This window comes from Pelophylax lessonae, assembly GCF_965119305.1.
Source record: "Pelophylax lessonae genome assembly, chromosome: 3".
Classification (NCBI taxonomy): Eukaryota; Metazoa; Chordata; class Amphibia; order Anura; family Ranidae; genus Pelophylax; species Pelophylax lessonae.
In genome coordinates this window covers 672032421-672057286 of record NC_138770.1, presented here as the reverse complement: position 1 = coordinate 672057286, position 24866 = coordinate 672032421, and the positions used below count along the sequence as shown (strand labels likewise).

The 24866-nt window shown below is 46.4% G+C and overlaps 1 protein-coding gene across 1 annotated transcript in view; it reads right to left on the bottom strand.

Annotated features, from left to right (window-relative positions):
* Positions 1-24866, bottom strand: part of CMTR1 (cap methyltransferase 1) — a 137142-nt gene that overhangs the window by 14439 nt on the left and 97837 nt on the right. The window contains exons 16-24 of the mRNA XM_082251648.1: positions 23803-23860; positions 21266-21334; positions 20010-20141; positions 19798-19920; positions 19622-19713; positions 12461-12529; positions 5486-5533; positions 1737-1849; positions 51-159 (exon numbers count right to left, since the gene is read on the bottom strand). Coding sequence (XP_082107774.1) covers positions 51-159; positions 1737-1849; positions 5486-5533; positions 12461-12529; positions 19622-19713; positions 19798-19920; positions 20010-20141; positions 21266-21334; positions 23803-23860 — 813 coding nt within the window. The remainder of the gene's footprint in view (positions 1-50; positions 160-1736; positions 1850-5485; positions 5534-12460; positions 12530-19621; positions 19714-19797; positions 19921-20009; positions 20142-21265; positions 21335-23802; positions 23861-24866) is intronic.

Sequence of the window (24866 nt, the reverse complement as noted above, 5' to 3'; positions counted from 1 at the left end):
TCTCTTAAAGAAGCAGCGCAGTCACATGATCTGGGCAATAATACACTTACTGAAATGGTGCGATGGACTCCAAAGGTACTTCAAACTGGGACTTTTGTGTCTTCAAATTGTAGAAATATTTGCGACTGTGGCTCTTGCTAAAAGCCATCGTCCAGGGATCTGCGAAATGACAGCAGAGGAGTGTTAGCGCACAGAGCTCACACGGTAACATCAGTAATTCTAATGAATGCACAAACAATTCTACAAATACAGTATTTCACAAAAGTGAGTACACCCCTCACATTTTTGTAAATATTTTATTCTATCTTTTCATGTGACAACACTGTAGAAATGACACTTTGCTACAATGTAAAGTAGTGAGTGTACAGCTTGTATAACAGTGTAAATTTGCTGTCCCCTCAAAATAACTCAACACACAGACATTAATGTCTAAACCGCTGGCAACAAAAGTGAGTACACCCCTATGTGACAATGTCCAAATTAGGCCCAAAGTGTCAATATTTTGTGTGGCCACCATTATTTTCCAGCACTGCCTTATCCCTCTTGGGCATGGAGTTCACCAGAACTTTTACAGGTTTCCACTGCACTCCTCTTCCACTCCTCCATGACGACATCACGGAGCTGGCGGATGTTAGAGACCTCGCACTCCTCCACCTTCCATTTGAGGATGCCCCACAGATGTTCAATAGGGTTTTGGGTCTGGAGACATGCTTGGCCAGTCCATCACCTTTACCCTCAGCTTCTTTAGCAAGGCGGTGGTCATCCTGGAGGTGTGTTTGGGGTTGTTATGTTGGAATACTGCCCTGCAGCCCAGTCTCTGAAGGGAGGGGTTTCATGCTCTGCTTCAGTATGTCACAGTACATGTTGGCATTCATGGTTCCCTCAATGAACTGTAGTTCCCCAGTGCCAGCAGCACTCATGAAGCCCCAGACCATGAAAGTCCCACCACCATGCTTGTCTGTAGGCAAGACACACTTGTCTTTGTACTCTTCACCTGGTTGCCGCCACACATGCTTAACACCATCAGAACCAAATAAATGTATCTTGGTCTCATCAGAGCACAGGACATGGTTCCAGTAATCCATGTCCTTAGTCTGCTTGTCTTCAGCATACTGTTTGCTGGCTTTCTTGTGCATTATCTTTAGAAGAGGCTTCCTTCTGGGACGACAGCCATGCAGAACAAGATGATGCACTGTGTGGCGTATGGTCACTCCCACCACCATGCCTGACTGTAGGCAAGACACACTTGTCTTTGTTCTCCTCACCTGGTTGCCGCCACACATGCCTTACACCATCTATAAGAAGATTGCCAAGACCCTGAAACTGAGCTGCAGTACGGTGGCCAAGACCATACAGCAGTTTAACAGGACAGATTCCACTCAGAACAGGCCGACCAAAGAGGTTGAGTGCACGTGCTCAGCATCATATCCAGAGGTGGTCTTTGGGGAAATAGAGGTACGAGTGCTGCCAGCATTGCTGCAGAGGTTAAAGGGGTGCACCCCCCCCCCCCCCCGCTGTCAGGTCCGTACAATGTACTGACCTGGAAGCGAAAGGGTTAAATGATTAAAATGATTATTTTGTCGGGTTGAAGTTCTGCATTATTATAGTAAGTTTTGTGGTTTCTCCTCCTCCTACTTCAATAAGGTGTCTGTGATGTTATGTAACCCCAGTAAGGTGTTCATCTGGCCCGGGGCGGGGGGGAGACAACATTGCAATAAATCTGTCCACAAACTCACCATTCACAGTCTTCACTATATACAGACCAGTCGGTATGAAGTGACGATCGTCTCTGCTGGTGTAGGACAGACGTAATATCCCGCTGGAACTCTTAGTAAGCTTCATTTCCAGCCTAGAAACAATCACAGGAACAAAATAAGTGGCAAAACACATGGGCCTCCATAATGGGTCGTCCTCCAGGTCAGCGCTACAAACCGGCCACCATATTCTAGGAATTCAACCAGCAATTCGACTAGAGATCCACAGCCACAAATGAAAAAAAAATGTTCTGATCCTGAGGGGAAAATAATTTCTAAAACTGCTTCTTAATATTGTTCACATTTCACATTTCTCCCACTTCCGGCTCAGTCCGCGGTGGCGAAGTGAGCCGGAAGTTGCCCCCCTTCCTTCCTTCCCCACACAGCCAGCCCATTCACAAAGCGCAGTGCAAATTGCGCTTGCACAGTAGGAAACCGGCTGTGAAGCCGCAGGGCTTCCCTGCTAGTTTCCCTTAGCCAGGAAGGCGGCCGTGGTGCCAGCACCTTAAAGCCAGTTCAAGAATCGGCTCAAATGGGGACACTGCTGGATGCCTGGACAGGTAAGTGCCCTAATAGCATAGTATAGTATCATTTTTTTTTTTAAATCTTTAAATCAAGTAACAATTTTTATTGAGAGGCCACTTTCATTTACAAGTAGTTAGTGCAATCAAAATATTACAAAGATCACTGGTCAATACATGTCAGGTATAGAATAACGAGTAACATATTAAGTATTCCAATTTTTACCCATCCCCCATTAATATTTCCTCTCCAAAGCCACCTGTCTCCCAAGGCAGAAAATGCCTCTGCCAAAAACTGCTGATAACAGCATGTGTGTGCATGGAGACATAGGATAACATGCTGGCGAGTTTACTGGCTGCAGAAAAAAAACATCTGATGCCAAAAACAGCCGCTGTAAAAACGTCCCGTGTGCATAAGGCCTTATACAAGGTCGGTATAGGGGATGGAGGGTGCCTGTGCAGTTTAGGGTCCAGGATGCAATTAACCACTTTACCGCTGCTCACTAGAGCTCTACTGCGGCAAAGTGGCTCGATAACGTCTGGTGACGTAGACCTACGTTGCCAGACATTCCCCTCTCTCGGCGGCGCGCGCACGCCGCCGGAGGCTCGCTCCCGCTGTATTCAGTCACAGCGGGAGTCGGGCCAGGGGAGGAGAGGTGGTGATCACCGCCGCTCTTCCCCGATCGTTGGGGAATCGAGTGAGGAGATCCGCCTGCTTGTGTAAACAAAGCGGGCGGATCTCCTAAGTGACAGGCAGGGTCAGATTGCAGAGTTCAGCATAGCTCAACCTGCGATCTGTCCCTGTGTCACTCAGTCCCCTCCCCCCCCACACTTCAGTAAGCACCAGGCATAAATTAACCCCTTGATCACCAATAAAAATTAACTCCTTCCCTGCCAGTGTCATTTTTACAGTAACAGTGCATATTTATAGCACTGATTACTGTAGTAATGTCACTGGTACCCCCAAAAGTGTCAAAAATGTCAGTCAAGGGTCCGATCTGTCCGCCGCAATGTCGCAGTCCCGCAAAAAAAAAAAAAAAACGCAGATCGCCGCCATTACTCGTTAAAAAAAAAACACCAAAAACGACAGAAATCTTTCCCTTAGTTAGTAAACGCGATAACTTTTGCTTAAACCAATCAAAATATGCTTACCAAAAATATGTAGCAGAAAACAAATTGGCCTAAAATGATAAAAAATTTTGATTTTTACATTTTTTGGGGGGAATTTCATATAAAAAAATTTGCAAAATATTGTTATTTTTTCAAAATTATCGCTCTTTTTTGTTTATAGCGCAAAAAGTAAAAATCGCACAGGTGATCAAATACCACCAAAAGAAAGCTCTGTTTGTGGGAAAAAAAGGACGTAAATTTCGTTTGGGTACGGCGTTGCATGACCGCGCAATTGTCAGTTAAATTCGCACAGTGCCGAATCGCAAAAAGTGGCCTGGACGTAAGACAGCAAAATCCTCCGGTGGTAAAGTGGTTAAAGTCTCCAAACACATAAATAGGGGCATCAGGTTTAGCGTGTATAAATGAAACCAGTTCCTGCAGCACCGCTGATGAGAACTGAGGAGGAATCATCACCAATACACGTAACAGTAAACAGTTTGCAATATAAAAATACATATCGCCCCTTGGAATCAATATGAGAGTGAAATTCCTGGACGTCGAGAGACCTGTGTACCAAAACTCTCACCTCCGTAGAGTAGGATGCGTGAGTAGAATGATCACCCAACCCACCCAGGAATAGCGCAGGCAATTCACAGACTCCCCTGTAAGGTGCGTATCCTGCAGTCCGCAATTTGCAGGATGGTATTTGCGAAGAACTGCGGAGACCATCGTCCTTTTTCAAAGGGTTACCAAGTCCTTTTACGTTCCAAGATAATAAAGGTAGATCAGCCATATTGAGACACATGTAGACATATTGGCATTATGGGAATGCATCTGAGCCACCTTGTCTCCGGTAACAGTGGTGCAGAAATTCTCTTGTGACGGGCAGGCTTAATCAGATAGCACCCATGGCGAGGTAAGTAAGTGTGACATCTCCAGGCAAAAATAAGCAGAAGAATAACGTTCATTTTTAAATAGGCACAACGGCGCCTCAGAACAATCGAACAGTTGAGTATGTAACCAAACTCATTCAAACAAAAGTGCAACCAGAACGTGGTACACTTTTGCCACACATATTCCCGTGCGTACCGTGCCCTGCCTTCAGCAGTGCAACACAGGCTTAGTCGAGGGTAGTCAAGTGAAGTTATAGATGACTGACCATATCAGATTCCAAAACAGGAGTCTTGTCCCCAGCCGGGGTAAGCTCACGAATCTGCATAGGTGGTCACAGGGCTGGCCCAAGACATTGTGCTGCCTGGGTCCAAGAATGAAATGCTCCCCTCCCCCCCCCCCCCCAAAAAAAAAATCTAGGGTAGGGTAGTAAATAGACAGGCTAGGCAGTATAGGGGCAGGCTAGGGTAGTATGGAAGCATGCTAAGGTGGTAAAATGGCAAGCTAGGGTTGATTTTTGAGCAGCTCCTAGCACAGTGGCTAAGCTGTTATGGACAGCTCCCTATCAATGTTTACAATGAGAGTGAGGGGTTAAAGCTGAATTCCAAGAATTCAGAAAATTTGCTGATAAGTGTAGGCACACTATGAGTTCAGTCCAATTAGGTGCATGTCATCTCCAAGACTTATCTCTATATTACTTATATGTGACAAGTTTATTGCACTCCCAGAGGATGAGGAGAGAAGCACACACTGCAGCTATGCCCACCCCCTCCCCTCTTCTGCAAATTCACAGAAGCCTTTGTATTTTGTGAATGAGTTCACATAATATAAAGGCTTCTGTGAATGGCCAGAAGGAGGGGAGTGGCGGGCATAGCAGTTCCAACAACTCTGCTCTTAAAGGAACAGAGACCACAGTGAACAGTGGAAGTTTTCATCCTGGAGCACAATAAACCTGTCAAATGTGAATAATAGAGATAAATCACGAGGCGGCAGGCACCTCGTTGGACTTACATCAGGGTATTCCTGCAGTTTTTACAAAGCAGCTGAATTCCTGGAGTTCAGATTTAAATTATAGGATTTTTGCACCATTTCTGGAGGCTTGGACATGTATGTGTCAGCGCCGACAAATGGGGGCAATTATACATTTTTAAAAATAAATAAGGTCTAGTTTGATTTTACTTGCAGGCTTCAATGTCTAGTGACACTTACCTCAAAAATATCTTCTGTATTTCCTCTAACCTGTACACCTCCTTCACCCTGGAGAAGAAAGACAAACACTGTGACACAAATCACTCCAATATTAGATGTGCTGCAAGAGTTAAAGCTGAGGTTTAATCTGTTGCCTTTCCTGACTCTTCCTCCCCTTCTCATAAACATGGCAATGCACAGCATTAGGGGGGATGTAGTTTTGTTGGGCAGTAAGATATGATGCTGTAAAGCCGGCCATAGTTGCATTGAAATTTGCCCAGTTCAGCAAGACCTGGACGAATTTCGACCCATCTATGGGCAGGCTGGTTGAGCTGATGTTGTTCTATCGATTGACTTCAGTGCAACCAGCCTGTCAGGTTGTCTTTGTACAATCACTGCTGCTGGCTATAGCTGGCAGCGCTGATCATTGCATTCTGATGGAGGGGGAATCTCCCACTGTCGGAATACAATAGAGCAGAGGGAGGGGTTTTCCCATCAACATTGACTCTGTTGATGGGGGAATCAAGCACATTTTTTCCCTTCAACCTGTGGTTGAAGGAAATAAAAATTGCATATTGTATGGCCAGCTTAAGACTGCATAAGCCCTCCCACCATGCCCTATGGTGTTAGGCTATGAGAAAACTCATCAACGGTTGGGAAGAACAACTTTGCTTTTGGATATCCCGCGCCTTGACTACTGCAATTCCCTTCTCATTGGCATACCTCTACACAGGCTATCCCCCGTTCAATCCATCATGAACGCTACTGCCAGACTCATCCACCTTACCAATCGCTCAGTGTCCGCTGCTCCTCTCTGTCAAGCCCTCCACTGGCTTCCGCTCAACCAGCAAATTAAATTCAAAATACTTACATCTTACAAAGCAATCCACAGCTTAGCCCCCAGCAACATCACTAGCCTAGTCTCAAAATACCAACCTAATCGCTTTCTCCGTTCCTCTCAAAACCTCCTGCTCTCTAGCTCACTCATCACCTCCTCCCATGACGGCCTCCAGAACTTTTCCAGAGCCTCTCCAATCTTATGGAACTCCTTACCCTTATCTGTCCGATTATCTCCTACTCTATTAGCTTGCCTTTTGTTTCACTTGACCCTCCCTTTGTAAGCTCTAACGAGCAGGGCCCTCTAGTTCCTCCTGTTTTGAATTGTATTGTAACTGTATTGTCTTCCCTCACATTGTAAAGCGCTGCGCAAACTGTTGGCGCTATATATATCATGTATAATAATAATAATGTTTTTGGGAGGAGATTTTGGACAGAAAAACGCTTGACGTGCATAAACGTGACATCTAGGCCCCTTTCACACTTGTCCTGAGACTTGGGACTGCAAAGTCGCATGACAAGTCGTACCCCGTGATTTCCATTGAGTACCATTCAAAATCTGTGCAACATCAAGTTGCAGCGACTTCAAAGTATTCCCTGTACTACTTTGGTCTGACTTTGATGTGACTTGAGGTCCGTAAACCTCAAGATTACACAGGCATTGCTTCGAGTTGCGGCAAAGTGGCACAACTTTCAGGTTGTACAAGTGTGAAGTGAAGACAATCTCAAGGCACCCTTTAAAATTATGGACAATCTCAAGGCACCCCATTCTAAAATGTAAAAAAACTATTCTAATAGCTTTACATAACACAGCAACATCCACAAGTAGGACACCTAACATTAGACGTGATTTATTCTTCCAAAGCAAAAACACTTTTGCTCAATGGTACTGACTAGTATTCCGATGTTTCTCTTCTCCCTCAATTTCTCTCCATCAGTCTGCTAATGTCACCCCAGCGCTGAGGGGAAGGAGCACAGGAGCGTGAAACAAGAATGCTGTGGAGGCAACAGACACCCTCCTTTTTAACTGATGACATCATTGCTTGTTAGGATGCCAGTGTCTACAAAGTCGTAATGGTGCAGAATAAAAACCTGTGGCTTTGTGTAACTAAAAGGCCGGTTTTCGTCTACCCACTGGCTTGCATACAGTTTTTGATAAATTTTTAGGCATTTTTCCAAGGCACCCCTGAAGAAGCCTCAAGGCCCCCTGGTTGAAAAAGGCTGACCTAGTGTGCATGGACCCTAAAGGTGACTATTCCATTTAGGAGTGTCATTGTTCCCAGGTCTGACACATTAAATTTCAGGTGTAATCGCTTGCCGACCGCGCACTGTACATCTACTGCGACAGTGCAGGCCAGGCCGACTGCGCAGAATAACTTTAGATATCACTATATAAGCGAATGTGCATTTCTGGTTAGGGGGTGCACGTGTGCGCACCCGCCCAGATGTGCTGTAATTTGTCACACCACATGCCGATCACTGGGTGCCGGTGTTCTATCAAATTTCCCTACCTACGTCATTTCCGGTTGAGATCAGCTGTGGATTCGTCATGCAGCAGCTTGTAGCCGCGTCACACGTCCTATTGGGCATGCGCAGAATAGGTAGAGAATTTTGATAACATTGGAACGGGTCAGGCAAAAGTCCTAGTGTGTATGCGCAGTGGGATCTCTGATAACAAGCATCCATCCGATCTCCATGGTCCACAATGCGCTGACCCGACACTGCAACGAGCCGACAATCCGATCTCCATGCCTCACACTGCGCCGACCCGACAATGAGACAGTGGGCGTGCGCGTGTGGGTAGAGAATAGGATTGTCCCATTGTCGGCTCGGCGCAGTGTGGGCCATGGAGATCGGATGTATGTTTGTTATAAGAGATGCCGCTACCCGATCCGTTGGTGCGCATGCGCCCGCTCATGCGCAGTAGGACTTTTACCTCACCCCTTACGATGTTATCAAAATTCCCTACCTATTCCGCGCATGCGCAGTAGGACGTGTGACGCGACTACAGCTGGTGCATGACAAACCTGCACCGGAAATTACATAGGTATGGAAATCTGATGGGGTAGGGTTTTCTGATAGAACACCGGCCAGTGATTGCCTACCTGGCACCCGGCGATCAGCTCTAAATTTCCCTAAACACAGCTCTGTGAGTGTAAACACAGAGCTGTGTTCAATGACAGGGGATCTGGTTGCTTTTTCATTCCCTGATAAGCACAACTAGATCCCCAGTAAGGCTGGTTTCACATTGATGCAATGTTAGACATCGCATGTGATTCGCAACGCACTGCTGTGCAGATCACATGAATTGCCTGTGCGATGCGATTTCAGCCATACAAACTGTATGGCTGAAATCCCATCACATTCGCGCCAAAATGGTGTGGGACCCTTCTTTTGGTCCACACTGAAATCAGATCGCATGGGTGTTCACACTCATGTGATCCAATTCCTGCACTTTCACATTTCGCACTGCGAACTGATCTGGGGGTGTCATTAACCACTTGCCGGCCACCTGACGCAGATTTACTGCGGCAGGCTAGCTCGGCTGTGCGAAATGACGTAGCCCTACACAGGGCACCTGCGATCGCTCCCCCGCTAACCTTGTGAGAGATCCTCCACCGACAGATGTACACACACTGACCATCCAGAGTGGAGCACTACATACTGTGGTTGAATGCACTTGTTACAGAATCCAATCGATCGAACAGCAGCACTCTTCCACCTTTAAGCAAATTCTACTTCATATGGCCCTCAATGGATATAGCCTCTGATGATGTCGGTACGACAAAACCGGTTGGGTAGACCTGGATCACCGCTACATTGCCAAGCACAGAGGTCGGCCATCTTGATAGTTGGAAACATTCCCCTGTGGATTATTGATGCACATGCAAGATTTTATCTTACCTTTGGTGAGTGAGTTCTCTGGATTTTAACAAATTTTATACTGAAAGTATTACACTATGAAGTTTCTTTCTATGTTGGAACGTTATATCCATTGAGGGCCATATGAAGTGGAATCTGCTTAAGAGTGGAAGAGTGTTGCTTTTGGATCGATTGGATTCTGTAATAAGTGCATTCGACCACTGGAACGTTATATCCATTGAGGGCCATATGAATTGGAATCTGCTTAAGAGTGGAAGAGTGTTGCTTTTGGATCCATTGGATTCTGTAATAAGTGCATTCGACCACTGGAACATTATATCCATTGAGAGCCATATGAAGTGGAATCTCGCCCTCAATGGATATAGCCCCTGATGATGTCGGTACGACGAAACCGGTTGGGTAGACCTGGATCACCGTGACATTGCCAAGCACGGAGGTCGGCCATCTTGATGGTTGGAAACATTCCCCTGTGGATTATTGATGCATATGCGAGATTTTATCTTACCTTTGGTGAGTGAGTTTTCTGGATTTTAACAAATTTTATACTGAACGTATTACACTATGAAGTTTCTTTCTATGTTGGAACGTTATATCCATTGAGGGCCATATGAAGTGGAATTTGCTTAAAGGTGGAAGAGAGCTGCTGTTCGATCGACTGGATTCTGTAACAAGTGCATTCGACCACTGTATGTAGTGGTCCACTGTGGATGGTAAGAGTCAGTGTGTGTGCACATCTGTCGGTGGAGGATCTCTCACAAGATTTTCTGTATTGAACCCCACACCTATTGGACTCTTTCTGTTGAACTTCCTGCCAAGGACTTTCTGTAAGCTTTTAGCGCTGCACCTTTGTATGTTTTTATGCCAGTATTCACCAGCAGTGAATTGTGTCAGCTGTTTTTTTATACATTATTCTTACACTGTAAGCACAGGTCTATTGTTTTCATATGTTTTATAATAGAAAGTATAAAATGTATTTTATTTTGCAAAATTGTTCGTCTTTTTTCGTTTATATAATATATATATATATATATATATATTAAAAAAAAAAAAACACCAAAAAAAAAAAACACCAAAAAAAAAAGCTCTTTTTGTGTGAAAAAAATTATATAAATTTTGTTTGGGCACAGCGATGCAACTGTCAGTCAACCACATTGAGACCGTCTGTCGCACATTTACTGTGGCAGGCAGTCTCTCCTGCGTGAACCGTCGTAACCCTACGTCGGTTGTGCGCGTAGTGCTGGAGGGCAGGGCAGTGGGGACTCGGATGCACAGGGCTGACGGCCGTGATTGCCGCCGGGCACCTGCGGTCGCTCCCCACTGAGAGAGAAGGACGGGCAGCTGTTGTAAACACAGCAGACCGTTCTTCTCTCTGAAATGATCACAGAGCGCCTGTGATCCTTCTATATAGAATCACAGGTCTCTATGGTCATTTCACCGGTCCCTCCCCCATACAGTTAGTAAACACTCCCCTAGGCTCACACTTAACCCTTTGATCACCCCTAGGTTAACCCCTTCCCTGCCAGTGTCATTATTATAGTAACAGGGCATATTTTTAGCACTGATTACTGTAGTAATGTCACTGGTCCTCCCACAAGTGTCAAAAATGTCAGTTAGGGGTCCGATCTGTCCACCGCAATGTCGCAGCCCCGCTAAAAATCTCGGATTGCCGCCATTACTAGTAAAAAAAATAATAAATAAAAATGACATAAATCTTTCCCCTAGTTTGTAGACGCGATAACTTTTTTCTTACCAAAAATATGTAGCAGAAAACAAATTGACCTAGAATGTTAAAAAATTTTGTTTTTTGAAATTTTTTTTTGAGAATGTTATTCAGCAGAATGTAAAAAAAATATATATATATATTTTTTTCAGAAATGTGGCTCTTTTTTGTTTATAGTGCAAAAAATAAAAATCGCAGAGGTGATCAAATACCACCAAAAGAAAGCTCTGTTTGTGGGGAAAAAAAGGACATCAATTAAATTTGGGTACAGCGTCGCACGACCGCGCAATTTTCCTATTAAAGTAACGCAGTGCCGAATCGCAAAAAATGGCCTGGTCATTAAGGGGCAAATCCTTCCGGTCCAGAAGTGGTTAAAATAGCGCAGTGCTGAAAAGAAAAAAATGGCCTGGTCATGAAGGGGGGGGTAAAACCTTCCAGAGCTGAAGTGGGTAACAATTAGGGATGCACCGATCCGATATTAGGATCGGATATTGGCGCCGATACTGCCACAATAGCTGGATCTGGGGGATCGGTAAAATTAACCGATCCACGGCCTATCCGGTTTTGCTGAGTCCTGGTGTTCCGTGAAAAATACCTACCCGTGAGAAATGCATACCCTCGTCACTTCTGGTGCACCTACGTCACCACTACGTCATTGAACAGCTGAGGAGCTGACTAGTGCGCGTATGCACGGAGGGTATGAAATGATCACGGCAGTGTGTGTAACGCGGCGGTTACATTAAAACAGCTCGGCTGAAATATGAGTCATCTCCACTCCTATCCCTGTCACTTCCCTGATCTGGGCTAGTAAATATAAAAGCGGCGGCGGGTGTATGAAAAGATAAATCACGGAGCCGAGATCTCCGTACATTTGGATTTCATACACCCGCCGCCGCTTTCATATTTACTAGCCAAGATCAGGGAAGTGACAGGGACAGGAGCGGAGATGACTCATATTTCAGCCGAGCTGTTTTAATGTAACCGCCGCGTTACACACACTGCCGTGATCATTTCATACCCTCCGTGCATGCGCACTAGTCAGCTCCTCAGCTGTTCCATTACGTATCCGGGGCTGTGAGCATGCGCACTGCTACGCTGCTCAGATGTTCCTCGCAGGAAGTGACGAGGGTATGCATTTCTCACGGGGTAGGTTATTCTCATGGAACACCGGCTCAGTCATCCCTTACTTGGTGCAGTAGTAGTATGGGATGGGAGCCGCTACTTCCTGTATAGTCCAGGCTCATAGGCGGGGTGATATCAGATGCACTCCGCCTGTGAATGGAGGAGTCGTACACATGAAGCAGCGGCTTTGCTCTGTACTGCAGCCGCATGCTTTATGTGTGTAGTTCCGGACCAGTACCGTATCGGTATCGGCAGATACACAATGCCAGATATCGGTATCGGGACATAAAAAGTCAGATCGGTGCACCCCTTGTAACAACTATAACAGATGCAGCAAAACCTGAAATTTTTTTTACACAAACTCTGCTTCAAAAAGAAACCGAGGCAGTTGTCAGAAGCAGAAATGAACATGTCTCATGCAAAAGCTCACTAACCGGATGGGGTTCATCTCTGGGCGGCTGGGCTTCGAAACGGCCTTTACAAACTTCTCTGCCAGCTGAATCCTAAGGAAGAAGAGCAAATACAAATTAATGTCATTCTGTACTCATCTCTATCAGCTGTCACAACATTCACAATGATGACATGGAAGACTCACCATCAATCGAAAATATATAATAACCAGAGATAGGATGACTGTTTTACCTTTTTCCTGTAATAGGCGCAGTGATCAACTCTCCTCAGGGGAATAACTTCAATTCACAGGACCCCATTGCAAAAGTTTGATGGGGCCCCCAAGCAACCTCTCTCCTGCCAGTGTCAATTGGAACAACTAATCTTAAAGCGGATCTTCACTGCATCGGAGCACCACAAACCAAAAACACTATAACATTCATTTTTAACATCCAAAGCAAACTCCCCCATTCATCCATGTCTCCATCCTTTAATTTGGTGAGAAATCACTTCAAAAAAATACTCTGTAGCATTTCTGGCCTTGGCCATCTTGAGTAAGGGCATATGATTCATGTAGCATTTACTTCCTGCCCTTAGCTCAAGTAAGCAGGAAGTAAAGGAGCAAGTTGTTGAGCACCCCACCCTCCCACACTTGTACTCTATCAGTGTCCACTAGCTAGCAGATATAGGAGGAGTCCCTTATAGTGCAGTTGCACATCTCTCCCAGTAAGGAGTAAGTATCTCCAATGGTTTGATAGGCTGGATTTATCCTTCATTTTATGGATAGTGTAGGACCCACTGACAATGGGGTACTTTGACGCAGTGGTGGGCTTGAGCACGATATGGCCATATGGTGGGACTAAATCCCCATTTTTATTTATTGATTGCCTTTATATTTGATAGTCATTTCTTTTGCATGTGTGCGCTATTTTTTGTAAATATGCAGGAGGTTGTGCTTAGCTGAGAAAACCCCTCCTCCCCTCCTGAAGACTCCTGGGATGTATGACGTCATTTGCCTAGGCAGAAAACCAGGACGTAACTGAAGAAATGTAAAAAAAAAAAAGAAAAAAGTAAATATGATACATTTTCCTATCTATTTACTAATGCTAGCAGCATGAGGATTAGAAATAATCAATGTTGATTGGGAGAGTGAAGTTCCACTTTAACCCTTTTACTGCCAGGTCTGTATGGCGTACGGACCTACAGCACTGCTTGCAGCTGGCCAGGTCCATACGCCATACAGACCTCATTTCTCCCTCTCCTATAAGCTCTTGGTCACTTCAATGACCATAAACTTATAACAGAATTCTTCAGCAGACTCTGCCAAAGAGTTCTAAAACTCCGATCAGCAGATTACAATCCGCTGATCAGAGTTATTAACCTAAAATGTGACTGTGCTGACACAGAGCAGGAGACTGGATCCACCAAGATAGGGTTGACTTCGTGAGAGGACTCAAATGAATCTTCCGGTCCAATGACCGAGGGTCCCTGTTCCATTTTGATCTCAGAATCTCTTCCTGCAGAGGCCTGGAATGAGACTGAACAAACGGGACCGCTTCGAAGGTCAACACCATCAGACCCAGGACCCTCATGCAGGCCCGCAGGGAGGACTTATCAGTTTCCATCAGCAACCTGATCGCCCTTTGCAATTTTTTAAGCTTTTCCAAGGGGAGAAAGACCCTCGCTAGAGCGGAGTCGAGAGTCAGTCCCAGATAAGTGACCCGTACGGATGGCGTCAGAGCAGAATTCTTGAAATTGATCGTCCACCCCAATTCTGGAAGGGTCTGAACTGTAATAGAGACATTGTCCAACAGATCCAAAGGAGAGTCTGCTCACAACAGGAGATCGTCCAGATATCCCAAAATTGAGATTCCTCTCTGACGTAACAAGACCAGCACAGGGGCCAGGACCTTGGTAAAAACTCTGGGAGTGGAGGCGAGACCAAAGGGTAACGCCACAAATTAAAAGTGCTCCTCTGCCACCGGAAAGCAGAAGAATCGCTGATGTCCCTCGAATATGGGGACGTGGAGATACGCATCCTTGATATCGATGGAGGCCAGAAAATCCAAGGACACCACCACTGACCGAATAGACTCCATTTGGAACTTCTGCACCCGCACAAAGCAGTTCAGAGCCTTGAGATCCAGGATTGGACGCACATTGTCCTCCTTACTGGGCACCATGAACAGGTTTGAATAGAAACCTTAAGAGCTTTCCTGCGGAGGAACCGGGACAATCACTCCTTGAGCCAGAAGGTCCTGCACAGCTTCCCGAAGATCTTTCAAACGCTCTGGAGACAGGTGAAGATTTGACTGAAAAAACCTGTCCCCCAGCCTGGACCAAAATTCGATTTTGTACCCAGAACAAATCAGTTCGGGAACCCATTTGTCTTGAACGAAGGAAGTCCAGGGTTCCTGAAAGAAGCGCAGACATCCCCCCACCCCAGATACGGGTGAGGGCGCCCCTTCATGATGAAGAGGACTTGTCCACAGCACCGGACTGACTGGTTTTGGGCTTGCCCCAGTGCTTCTTAGCCCCTCCAGAAGCTCTGAACGGCTTACCTCCATGTCAAGATAAGGACAAGCAGGTACTTTCATTAAACTTGGGGAAAGAAAACACTTCCTTTGTTCTCTAGTAAAGGTAATCGCATGTCGCTGTGTACCAACAATGGCAAGGCCGATCACCTGGCTTTCTTTACCATCTCTGACAAGGCAATAACATGGCTTTGTTTACCAGACTCAACAAGGTGACCTGACCTTGCATGGCTTTGGTTACCAACCCCAACAAGGTTATCACATGCCTTTATTTACCAACCCATGCCAAGGTGATCACCTAAACCTATTAAGTAACACTGGCAAGGTTAATACCTGGCTTTATTTTCCAACACAGACAAGGTGAACACATGGCTTTGTTCAGGGCTGCTGTTAGAAATCACGGGGCCCCGTACAGCCTACCTGGCAGGGCCCCCCTTCTCCCCCCTCCCCCAAATTTATCAAGACAATATTTTCACAAAATATACACTAAAACCATCATTAGCGGACACAACATAACAGAGCATTTAAAGAAAAAAAAAAATGAAAAACTTTTTTTTTTTAAATGTTAATTTTTACAATAATTTAATTTTAAATTTTTTTTAAATTATTTATTAGAATGTTTAATGATTTTTTTTTTTTTCAATTAGTTTTTTTTTTTTTTTTTTACAGGACAAGGAAGCCTGCAGCGCTGCAGGGGGGAGGGGGGGGCATCACAGGGAAAATGGGGCACACGGGGAGGGGGGGGGGGTCAGAAGCAGGCAGAACAGGGGGGGATCGGTGTCGGAGAAGCAATTACAGGAACGATGCCCTGTGTCTGTGTCTCTCCCTGCAGCAGCTGAAAGCTGGCAGGAGGGTGGGGGGGTGGAACTGGCTTTCAGCTGCTGCAGTGAGTCACACAGGGCTACCTTCTGTAACTGGCCCTCTGTCCGACGGCACCGATTCCCAGTGCGGTTGGGGCCCCCCCCTGTATGCCTGGGCACCATACAGGAGGACTAGTGGTCCCCCACCTATCAGCGGCCCTGATCAGGGCTACCTTCTGTAACTGGCCCTCTGTCCGACCGCACCAATTCCCAGTGCAGTTTTAGCACCCCCTGTATGCCTGGGCCCCATACAGGAGGACTAGTGGTCCCCCCATCAGCAGCCCTGATTGGGGCTACCTTCTGTAACTGGCCCTCTGTCTGACCGCACCGATTCCCAGTGCTGTTGGGGCCCCCCCTGTATGCTTGGGCCCCATACAGGAGGACTAGTGGTCCCCCCCTATCAGCGGCCCTGATCAGGGCTACCTTCTGTAACTGGCCCTCTGTCCGACCGCACCGATTCCCAGTGCTGTTGGGGCCCCCCCTGTATGCTTGGGCCCCATACAGGAGGACTAGTGGTCCCCCATATCAGCAGCCCTGATCGGGGCTACCTTCTGTAACTGGCCCTCTGTCCGACCGCAGATTCCCAGTGCTGTTGGGGCCCCCCCTGTATGCCTGGGCCCCATACAGGAGGACTAGTGTATCAACGGCCATGGCTTTGTTTCCCAAAACTGGCAAGATGATCACATTTACCAACACTGGTAAGGTGAACACGAGGCAATGTTTATCAGCTCTGACATGATGATCACATGGCTTTATTTACCAATGCTGACAATGCGTTCACATTGCGTTGTAGGGCAATGCCACTGTATTTCTTTCTAGGTTCACTAGAAATTAGTAACTATATTTAATGATATTTCACTAACCATCAGAAGCCTTTTAAAAGATCACTAAACCTATTTTAATTTTTCCTTCCCTATTACATTTAGCCAAAAGGGCGAATTTTACCACAATGGCCAGATTTTTGCCAAAACTTTGATGAACTTAAAATAATTTTCAATCGTCCCTCACCTACACTGTTTGTTTTATTATTGTTCTTATCAGGCAGAAATATTTGTTGTTAAGGAAAGATTGCACTGAAAAAGCAGTACAAAAGTAGTCCAACTGAGGGATGGGCAACAGCCACTGATGGAGCCAAGGTGGAAGCCAGAACCATTTGCATCAATTTAAAGGACCAACGCTCCAAATCTGAACGAGAAGAGCTGAAGTTCCCTCTGCTAACAACCCAGAAGATATCACAGAGGGTCAGAAACGTGCCGACGTCACCGTGTTCATCTAACCCAGAAGGACGGGCGACATTATGCAGCCGGCAGGCTCTTGGAGAGATTTTTATTCTGCTTTTGCCTTATGCTGCTTTAAGGCCAACCTTTCATTTTTAATTAAATTTTATAATGGTTTTACGCTACGTGGAATTCTTTGTTGTGTTATATGAGGAGTGCCACTGTCGAGTCATCTGAGTGCTAAGGATCCCCCAGGAGGCCCATTGGTCCATTCTATCATATGGTGATTTCAAGGCCCTGGTTAAGCGATACCTAGGGCCTATAAGGACCTGTATGATCTAATGGAGCTTTTCTACTGCATGGAACCGAACGGTTCGGCTCGCTTTTGTGCTTTTCCACTGCATGGTACCACATGGTATGGTGTAGGAACGGTTCGGTACGGTACAGTACGGCGGCGCTTTTCCACTGCATGGAACCGAATGGTACGGCTCTCAAAAACAGTACCACCTCGATTGTGGTTCCAAGAGGTGCCATACCCGGTACCATATCCCACAATCCTTTGCATGCAGTCACTACTAGCCACTGATTGGTCAGAGAATCCCACCCACCCCGTTGTTATCCCACCCACTTAACTTTAGTACTACTTTAGTGGAAAAGCAAACCATACTGTACCGTACCGAACCGTTCCAACACTGTACCATGCGGTACCAGCAGTGGAAAAGCAAACCGGGCCGAGTAGAGCCGAGCCGGTACTTGCAGTGGAAAAGTGCCATTAGTATCTGGTAAGCAGACTACCTCTCTGGTGGCGGATTTTGCACATTGGTGGCGGAAGGATTCTCACTGAATGATAAGGATTCAAATCACAAGGATATTATTTGTGGATTTCAGCAATGGTGTATTTTAAATATGGACAATATATAATATGCTTACATCGATGCAGCACAATTTTTTATACATTTTTTTGATAAATTACTGTTTATATAAGCACTGTTATTTTCTATATGGACATTACTGATTTAATAATGTTCATAAGGTTATAGCACAACTTTATTTATTATCATCAGAGAGGATCAACCAGATGTTCTCGCCAGTACATAAGTCACCAAGGGGAATGACTGCCCCAGAGGACACTGGGCTTGCACCAGGTACAGCTGTGAGCCAAGAAACCATCAACAGGTGGAGTAATATATCTACCCAAATGTGGGGAACAGACCAACAACAAGAATGGGAACATGGAATGGGAACACTGGACAAAACATGTCCACAAGGTAAAACCAGCCGGTCTTAGAACAACAAGAGGTCAGAGCCACAAACTGATGATTCTTGGCATCAGGGAAGGAAGGCTCCAAAAAAGGCTGCCTAGGACAGCCATCCAATTCTCATAAGAGATACTTATCCAACATTATACCTCTATGAATTACCCCCACCACCAAGGTAGGCAGGAGTAGAAACAGACAACCACACCAACCTGGTGATGTAACGCCAGCAAACAGTAACACAAGAAACTCATCCCTAAAACACCCAGTGGTGTGATAGAAAGCACCCTGCAGTAGCTACCTACCTGATCCAGCTCATGGGACTAAAAGCCATTTGACCTGCACCTCACCCCCACCCTGCCAGCAAAGATGTAGAACGAGGAGCCAAAAACTTAGTAAAGAAGCAGAGCTGGGGAAAAACCTCTTAGGATCCTAGCAAAAAACTGAGGTATGCTAGAAAGAGGAGGACCTTTTACTGGAGGCTGGCTTATAACTTTTCTTTTGGCCGGTGTCCAAACTTCTTGAGCATGGCAATATAACCTTATTGTTTCGTAAAGGGATTGTAAAGTTTTTTCTATTAAAATAACAAACATGTTCTACTTATCTCCTCTGTGCAGTTGGTTTTGCACAGGGCAGCCCAGATCCTCCTCTTCTCGGGTCCCTGGCCAGAGCTCCTGGCCCTTCCCTCCTGTTGAGTGGCCCCACAGCAAGCAGCTTGCTATGGGGGCACCCCCAGCTGAGCTGCAGCTCTGTGTATATCTATTCAGACATAGAGCCCTCCCTTTTTCTTACCAGAACCCGATCGTTCCAGCAGTGAGCATGAGCCTAGCGGCTCCAGCCGCTGTCTTGGGTTCTTATTGGGGTAGATTGATAGCAGCAGGAGCCAATGGCTCCCACTGCTGTCAGTCAAATCCAGTAACAAGGCAGCTGGGGGCAGGGCCGAGTCCTGCTGTCTGTGTCAATGAACACAGCACCGGGACTCGTAAGCGTGTCCGCACAGGTGCCCCATGGAAAGCGGCTCTCCGTTGGGGCATCCGATGAAGAGGAGGAGCCAGCAGCGACGCCAGGGCACCCCAGAAGAGGAGAATTGGGGGGTGCTTTGTGTAAAACCCAGAGCAGGTAAGTATAACATGTTTGTTATCTTAAAAAAAAACAAAAAAAAAACCTTTACAATCACTTTAAGATAAAAAAAAACCTTCTGACTTTACAACTCTTTTAATTCCTGTGAACCCTCAATGGACAATGGGAAAAAAAAAACATCACCAAACACTCCTGCAAATTGCATGCCTGCCTTTTTATAAGATGCAGGAAATGCCTGATCACAGATTTAGCACTTGCCTCTGGTTGAAATGCTGAGGACGGATGTCCATGCCGTTGAGAAACAGAGCATCGAGAATATGAATGGCGCTGATCTTCCTCTGAGCCTTCCCCTGTAATTAGAGCAGAAGACGTCCATTACACCGACTACAGCCATCCAGAAAGTAAAGTCACCTCCATCGCTCGCTGGTACCCACCTCCCCCTTCAGCTCATTAACAATCTCTACAGACAGAAGAGTGTCTCGTGGAAGTTCGGTTTTCAGCTCTAATTTAGTCCATCGGTCTGTGGGGCGCCCACCCCAGGTGTATATCTGGGATCTCTGCAGAGAGATAAACACATACATGAATCTGATCTCACACTCCTCACCAAATACTCCAGAGCACTCTCTGAGAGAGACTTGTCACTCACCCCTAAACCTAAGAGGAACTTGTGCTCACTTCCGGACACCATACACCGATAATCCATCACATGACTAATCTTCTCCAGCGTCTTCGATGTGAGGGGAGTCGGCTTGTAGTTATAAATTTCAATGTCCCGACTCTAAGGAGAAAAAAAAAAACACTAGAGAAGGTGAACGTTCAATGATGGAATGCTTGCAGGACTTGGGAGAACGAGGTAAAGAGCATAAGCCAATTGAAGATAGACTTAAGCTGCATTCACACTTGAGCGTAGCGTTTTGGCGCGATTTTACCGCGATTTTCAGGAGGCAGGCTTTGACATCTATCAAAAACGCTGGTAATCAGCTCAAAAAGAAGCTCATGTACTTTTTTCAGCTACAGGCGTTTTGCTCCAGGCGTTAAAACGCTAAGATGTGAACAGGGGCCATTTAAATGAATGGGGTTTTACTTGTTGGGCGTTTTGGAACGTTTTTTTTTTTAGCGTTTTTGGAGCTGAAAAACGCTCAAAAACGCCCAGGTGTGAATGGAGCCTTATTTAGCCGGGGAACATTTTTTTTTGCACATGGTAAAATCTCCATAGAGTAAATGTATATCAAACATGTCAAGCCCTTGAAATCTTGACAGCATGCTTTAAAAACTTAAATAAAAATAAAAGCACCCCAATGTCTCTCTTACACTCCTGGGCTTGAATAGCTGAGCTGCATCCTTGGCTACACTAGCTGAGAAACACACTACCAGTCAAAAGTTTTAGAACATCCCAATTTTTCCAGTTTTTATTGAAATTTACAGTTTAATCGCTTTCCAACCAGTCAAATTCTGACACTTCTCACATACATGTAAAAATCTAAATTTTTTTGCTAAAAAAAATGAATTAGAACTCACAAACATTTTATATATATACTGTATATATATATATATATATATATATATATATTTATTTATATATATATATATATATATTTATATATATATATATATATATATATATATTTATTGTAAATAAATGTAAAAAAAAAAAAAAAAATTCAAGATTTATTTAAAATATATGTGCTTGGGTTCAGCTTTAAAGGCTTAGCCCAATTAAAACTGAAATTTGATTTCAAATTTGAGTCGCAAACAGAGCAAGAAATTCTGGGGAGATTTTATCATTGGAGTCCACCCACAAGACTTTAAAATATTTTTTATGTGTTGGCCCTGCAGTTCTCAATGCACAGTCTAGTGGATACTCCCATCCCACAGAACATGGCGCTAATTTTACAGACAAACCTGAATGAGCTGGAAGAACTTGCTCTTTGCGTCGATGTTGGTTGGAGCCACACGAGCCTGGTCAGGAATCTAGAACAGACAAAAATCACATGTTGTATAGAGCAGGGCTCAAAATGTCAAGTCCTGAGCTACTAGCCAGGCCTTAAGGGTTACTTGCCACCACTTGCCTCACCCCTACCCTGCCCCTAATTCCGCCCCACCCCTACCCTGCCCTTTATTCTGCCCCTAAACACGCCCTCATAAATGATCTCATAAAAGGACACTGTTAAATGTTTCTGCATGAATGCAGAAGTTGCAAAAATAATTATTAATAACAACTTTATCCGTGCCCATCAGTGCCGCCTATCAGTGCCCATCAGTGCAGCATCATCAGTGCAGCTTATCAGTGTCGCCTCATCAGTGCCCATCAGTGAATCCTGACCATTGCCCATCGGTGCAGCCTCACCAGTGTGCATCAGTGCCCATCAATGCAACCTCGCCTGTGCCCATCAATGCAGCCTCACCAGTGCTCATAAATGCAGCTTCACCAGTGCCCAATAATACTTACCTGTAACCATCAGTGCAACCTCACCTGTGCCCATCAATGCCTATCAATGCAGCCTCATCTGTGCTCATCAAGACAACCTCCCCTTTGCTCATCAATGCAGCCTCACCTGTGCCCATCAATGCAGCCTCACCTGTGCCAATCAATGCAGCCTCACCTGTGCCAATCAATGCAGCCTCACCTGTGCCAATCAATGCAGCCTCACCTGTGCCCATTAAGCAGCCTCACCATGTCCATCAATGCAACCTCACCTGTGCCCGGCAATGCAGCCTGATCAGTGAACATCAATGCAACCTCACCTGTGCCCATTAATGCAGCCTAACATGTGCCCCTCTATGCAACTTCACCTGTGCCAATCAATGCAACCTGACCAGTGCAGGGGAAGAGAGGGGAGACGAAAAGGAAAGTCAGCCGGATAATCACAGAGCGGGGATCGCCCTGCAGTAACAGCTTTCATTTGAATTGCTGGGCGCTCACGTCATACACAGTCCCGCCTTTCGGATCGGCTCCTATTATAGACGTCACACGTCCCAGCATTGAACCGGTGTTCTGTCTATCAAAGGAGCCAGGCCAGGAGGTGGTGATGTGTGTGACGGCTAGTGCCCGGCAATTCAAATGAAAGCAGGGCGTTACAGCAGGGCGATCTCCACTCTGTGATCCAGCCGGCTTCCCTCTCCTCTCTCTTCCCCTGGCCGATCGCTGGGAGAATGGCTTCAGAGGCAGCCCCACACTCGTCCTCAATCATTTTCCACTCGCAATATGTGAGCAGGCGAGTTGAAAATTTGAGGGCTGTTGTAGAGATAGGACCCTCAGGTTAAGAGACAGGTCCCTGGGGTTAAGTGACAGGTCCCTGGGGTTAAGTGACAGGTCCCTGGGGTTAAGTGACAGGGTCCTGGGGTTAAGTGACAGGGCCCTGGGGTTAAGTGACAGGGCCCTGGGGTTAAGAGACAGGGCCCTGGGGTTAAGAGACAGGGCCCTGGGGTTAAGAGACAGGGCCCTGGGGTTAAGAGACAGGGCCCTGGGGTTAAGAGACAGGGCCTTTGGGTTAAAAGACAGAGCCCTAGGGTTAAAAAACAGGTCCCTGGGGTTAAGAGACGGGGGCCCTTGGGTTAAGAGACAGAGCCCAGGGGTTAAGTGACAGGTCTCTGGGGTTAAGTGGAGGTTAAGTGAGAGGTCCCTGGGGTTAAGTGAGAGGTCCCTGGGGTTAAGTGAGAGGTCCCTAGTGTTAAGAGACAGGTCCCTGGGGTTAAGAGACAGGTCCCTGGGGTTAAGAGACAGGTCCCTGGGGTTAAGAGACAAGTCCCTGGGGTTAAGAGACAAGTCCCTGGGGTTAAGAGACAAGTCCCTGGGGTTAAGAGACAAGTCCCTGGGGTTAAGAGACAGGTCCCTGGGGTTGAGAGACAGGGCCCTGGGGTTGAGAGACAGGGCCCTAGGGTTGAGAGACAGGACCCTAGGGTTGAGAGACAGGACCCTAGGGTTGAGAGACAGGACCCTGGGGTTGAGAGACAGGACCCTGGGGTTAAGAGGAAGGGCGCTCGGGTTAGGAGAAAGGGCCCTGGGGTTAAGAGGAAGGGCGCTTGGGTTAGGAGGCAGGGCCATAGAATTAGGAGACAGAGCCCTCGAGCTAAGGGGCAAGGCACTCAGGTTAAGAGACAGGTCCCTAGGGTTAAGAGGCAGGGCGGTCAAGTTAAGAAGCAGGGCGCTCAAGTTAAGAGGACGGGGCCCTCGGGTTAAGAGACAGGGCCCTCAGGTTGGGAGACAGGGCACAGGGGTTAAGAGAGAAAGGGCGCTCAGGTTAGGAGACAGAGCCCTCGAGCTAAGAGGCAAGGCACTCAGCTAAAGAGACAGGGCCCTAGGGTTAAGAGGCAGGGCGCTCAGGTTGGGAGACATGGCGCTCGTTTACGATAGGACTAGGACCCTCAAGTTAAAACATTCCAACACTATACCTGACTGCCTATATTCTACACAACATTAAAATGTACATCCTACTTACCCCCCAGAGCTTCAGGCACTCTTTCCGGATGTCGGCCTGGCGGGGCTCATTTAGCGTCCTGGAAAAAAAATCTCAAAGGTCACTGCTGAAAAGCTGATATCTTTAAAAAAAAATTAAACACTTATTGGACTGCTGGCTACAATCACCTGATACACGTGCATAGCTTCTTTTTTTTTTTTTTCTTCTCTTGGGAATGTAACCTTTGCCAACAAAGTAAATATCCCGAATAGAGATCTCTGCCATGGCTTTATTAACCCAAGGTGTAGTGAACTCTCTCGCACTCCTAAATACTTAGTTCATACAGTTTATGCTTACTTTGTCTATCCCCCATACAGTATGTATGATCCAGTATTACCTCTGTGCAATCCACCTCTTACTATGTCTACTTGGATGTTTATGTACTGAAACACCATGGGGTTGGTTTACTAAAACTGGAGAGTGCAAATGCTGGTGCAGCTGTACATGGCAGCCAATCAGCTTCGAACTTCAGCTTGTTCAATAACCTTTGACAAACAGACCCTGAAGTTGGCTGGTTTCTATTCAGAACTGCATCGGGTTTTGCATTCTCCAGTTTTAGTAAGCCCCCGTTCACACTGAGGCGACCTGGTCGCCTGACAGGTCGCCGTAGGTCGCCTTCCACAGAGAAGCTGTGGACCCGTTCTAATAGGAGCGACACAAGTCGCTCCGACTTAGAAAAAGGGTCCGGGGCTTCTTTGGGGCGACCCGGAGCGACCTGCATTGACTTCATTGTTATGAAGTCCGTGCCAGCCGCTCCGAGGTCGCGGTGCGAGCAGCGCACCGCGACCTGTGAGGTCGCCCGGCGAAGTAGCGCCGCCCCAGTGTGAACGGGGCCTTAATCAACCCCCATGTGTCACTGTTTATGTAATCTCATGTTGTACCCTGTACCTGTTTTGTAAGGCAGGGCTCGACAAACCCCGGGCGCCAGGTCACATTTGCGACTAGAATTAGCGACCTGGCGCCTGGGGTGCCCTGCAGGAGGTTTCCTGTCCCTTTTGCGCCCCCAACCTCCTCCTCGAGTGCACGGACTTCCGCACCGTCCAAAA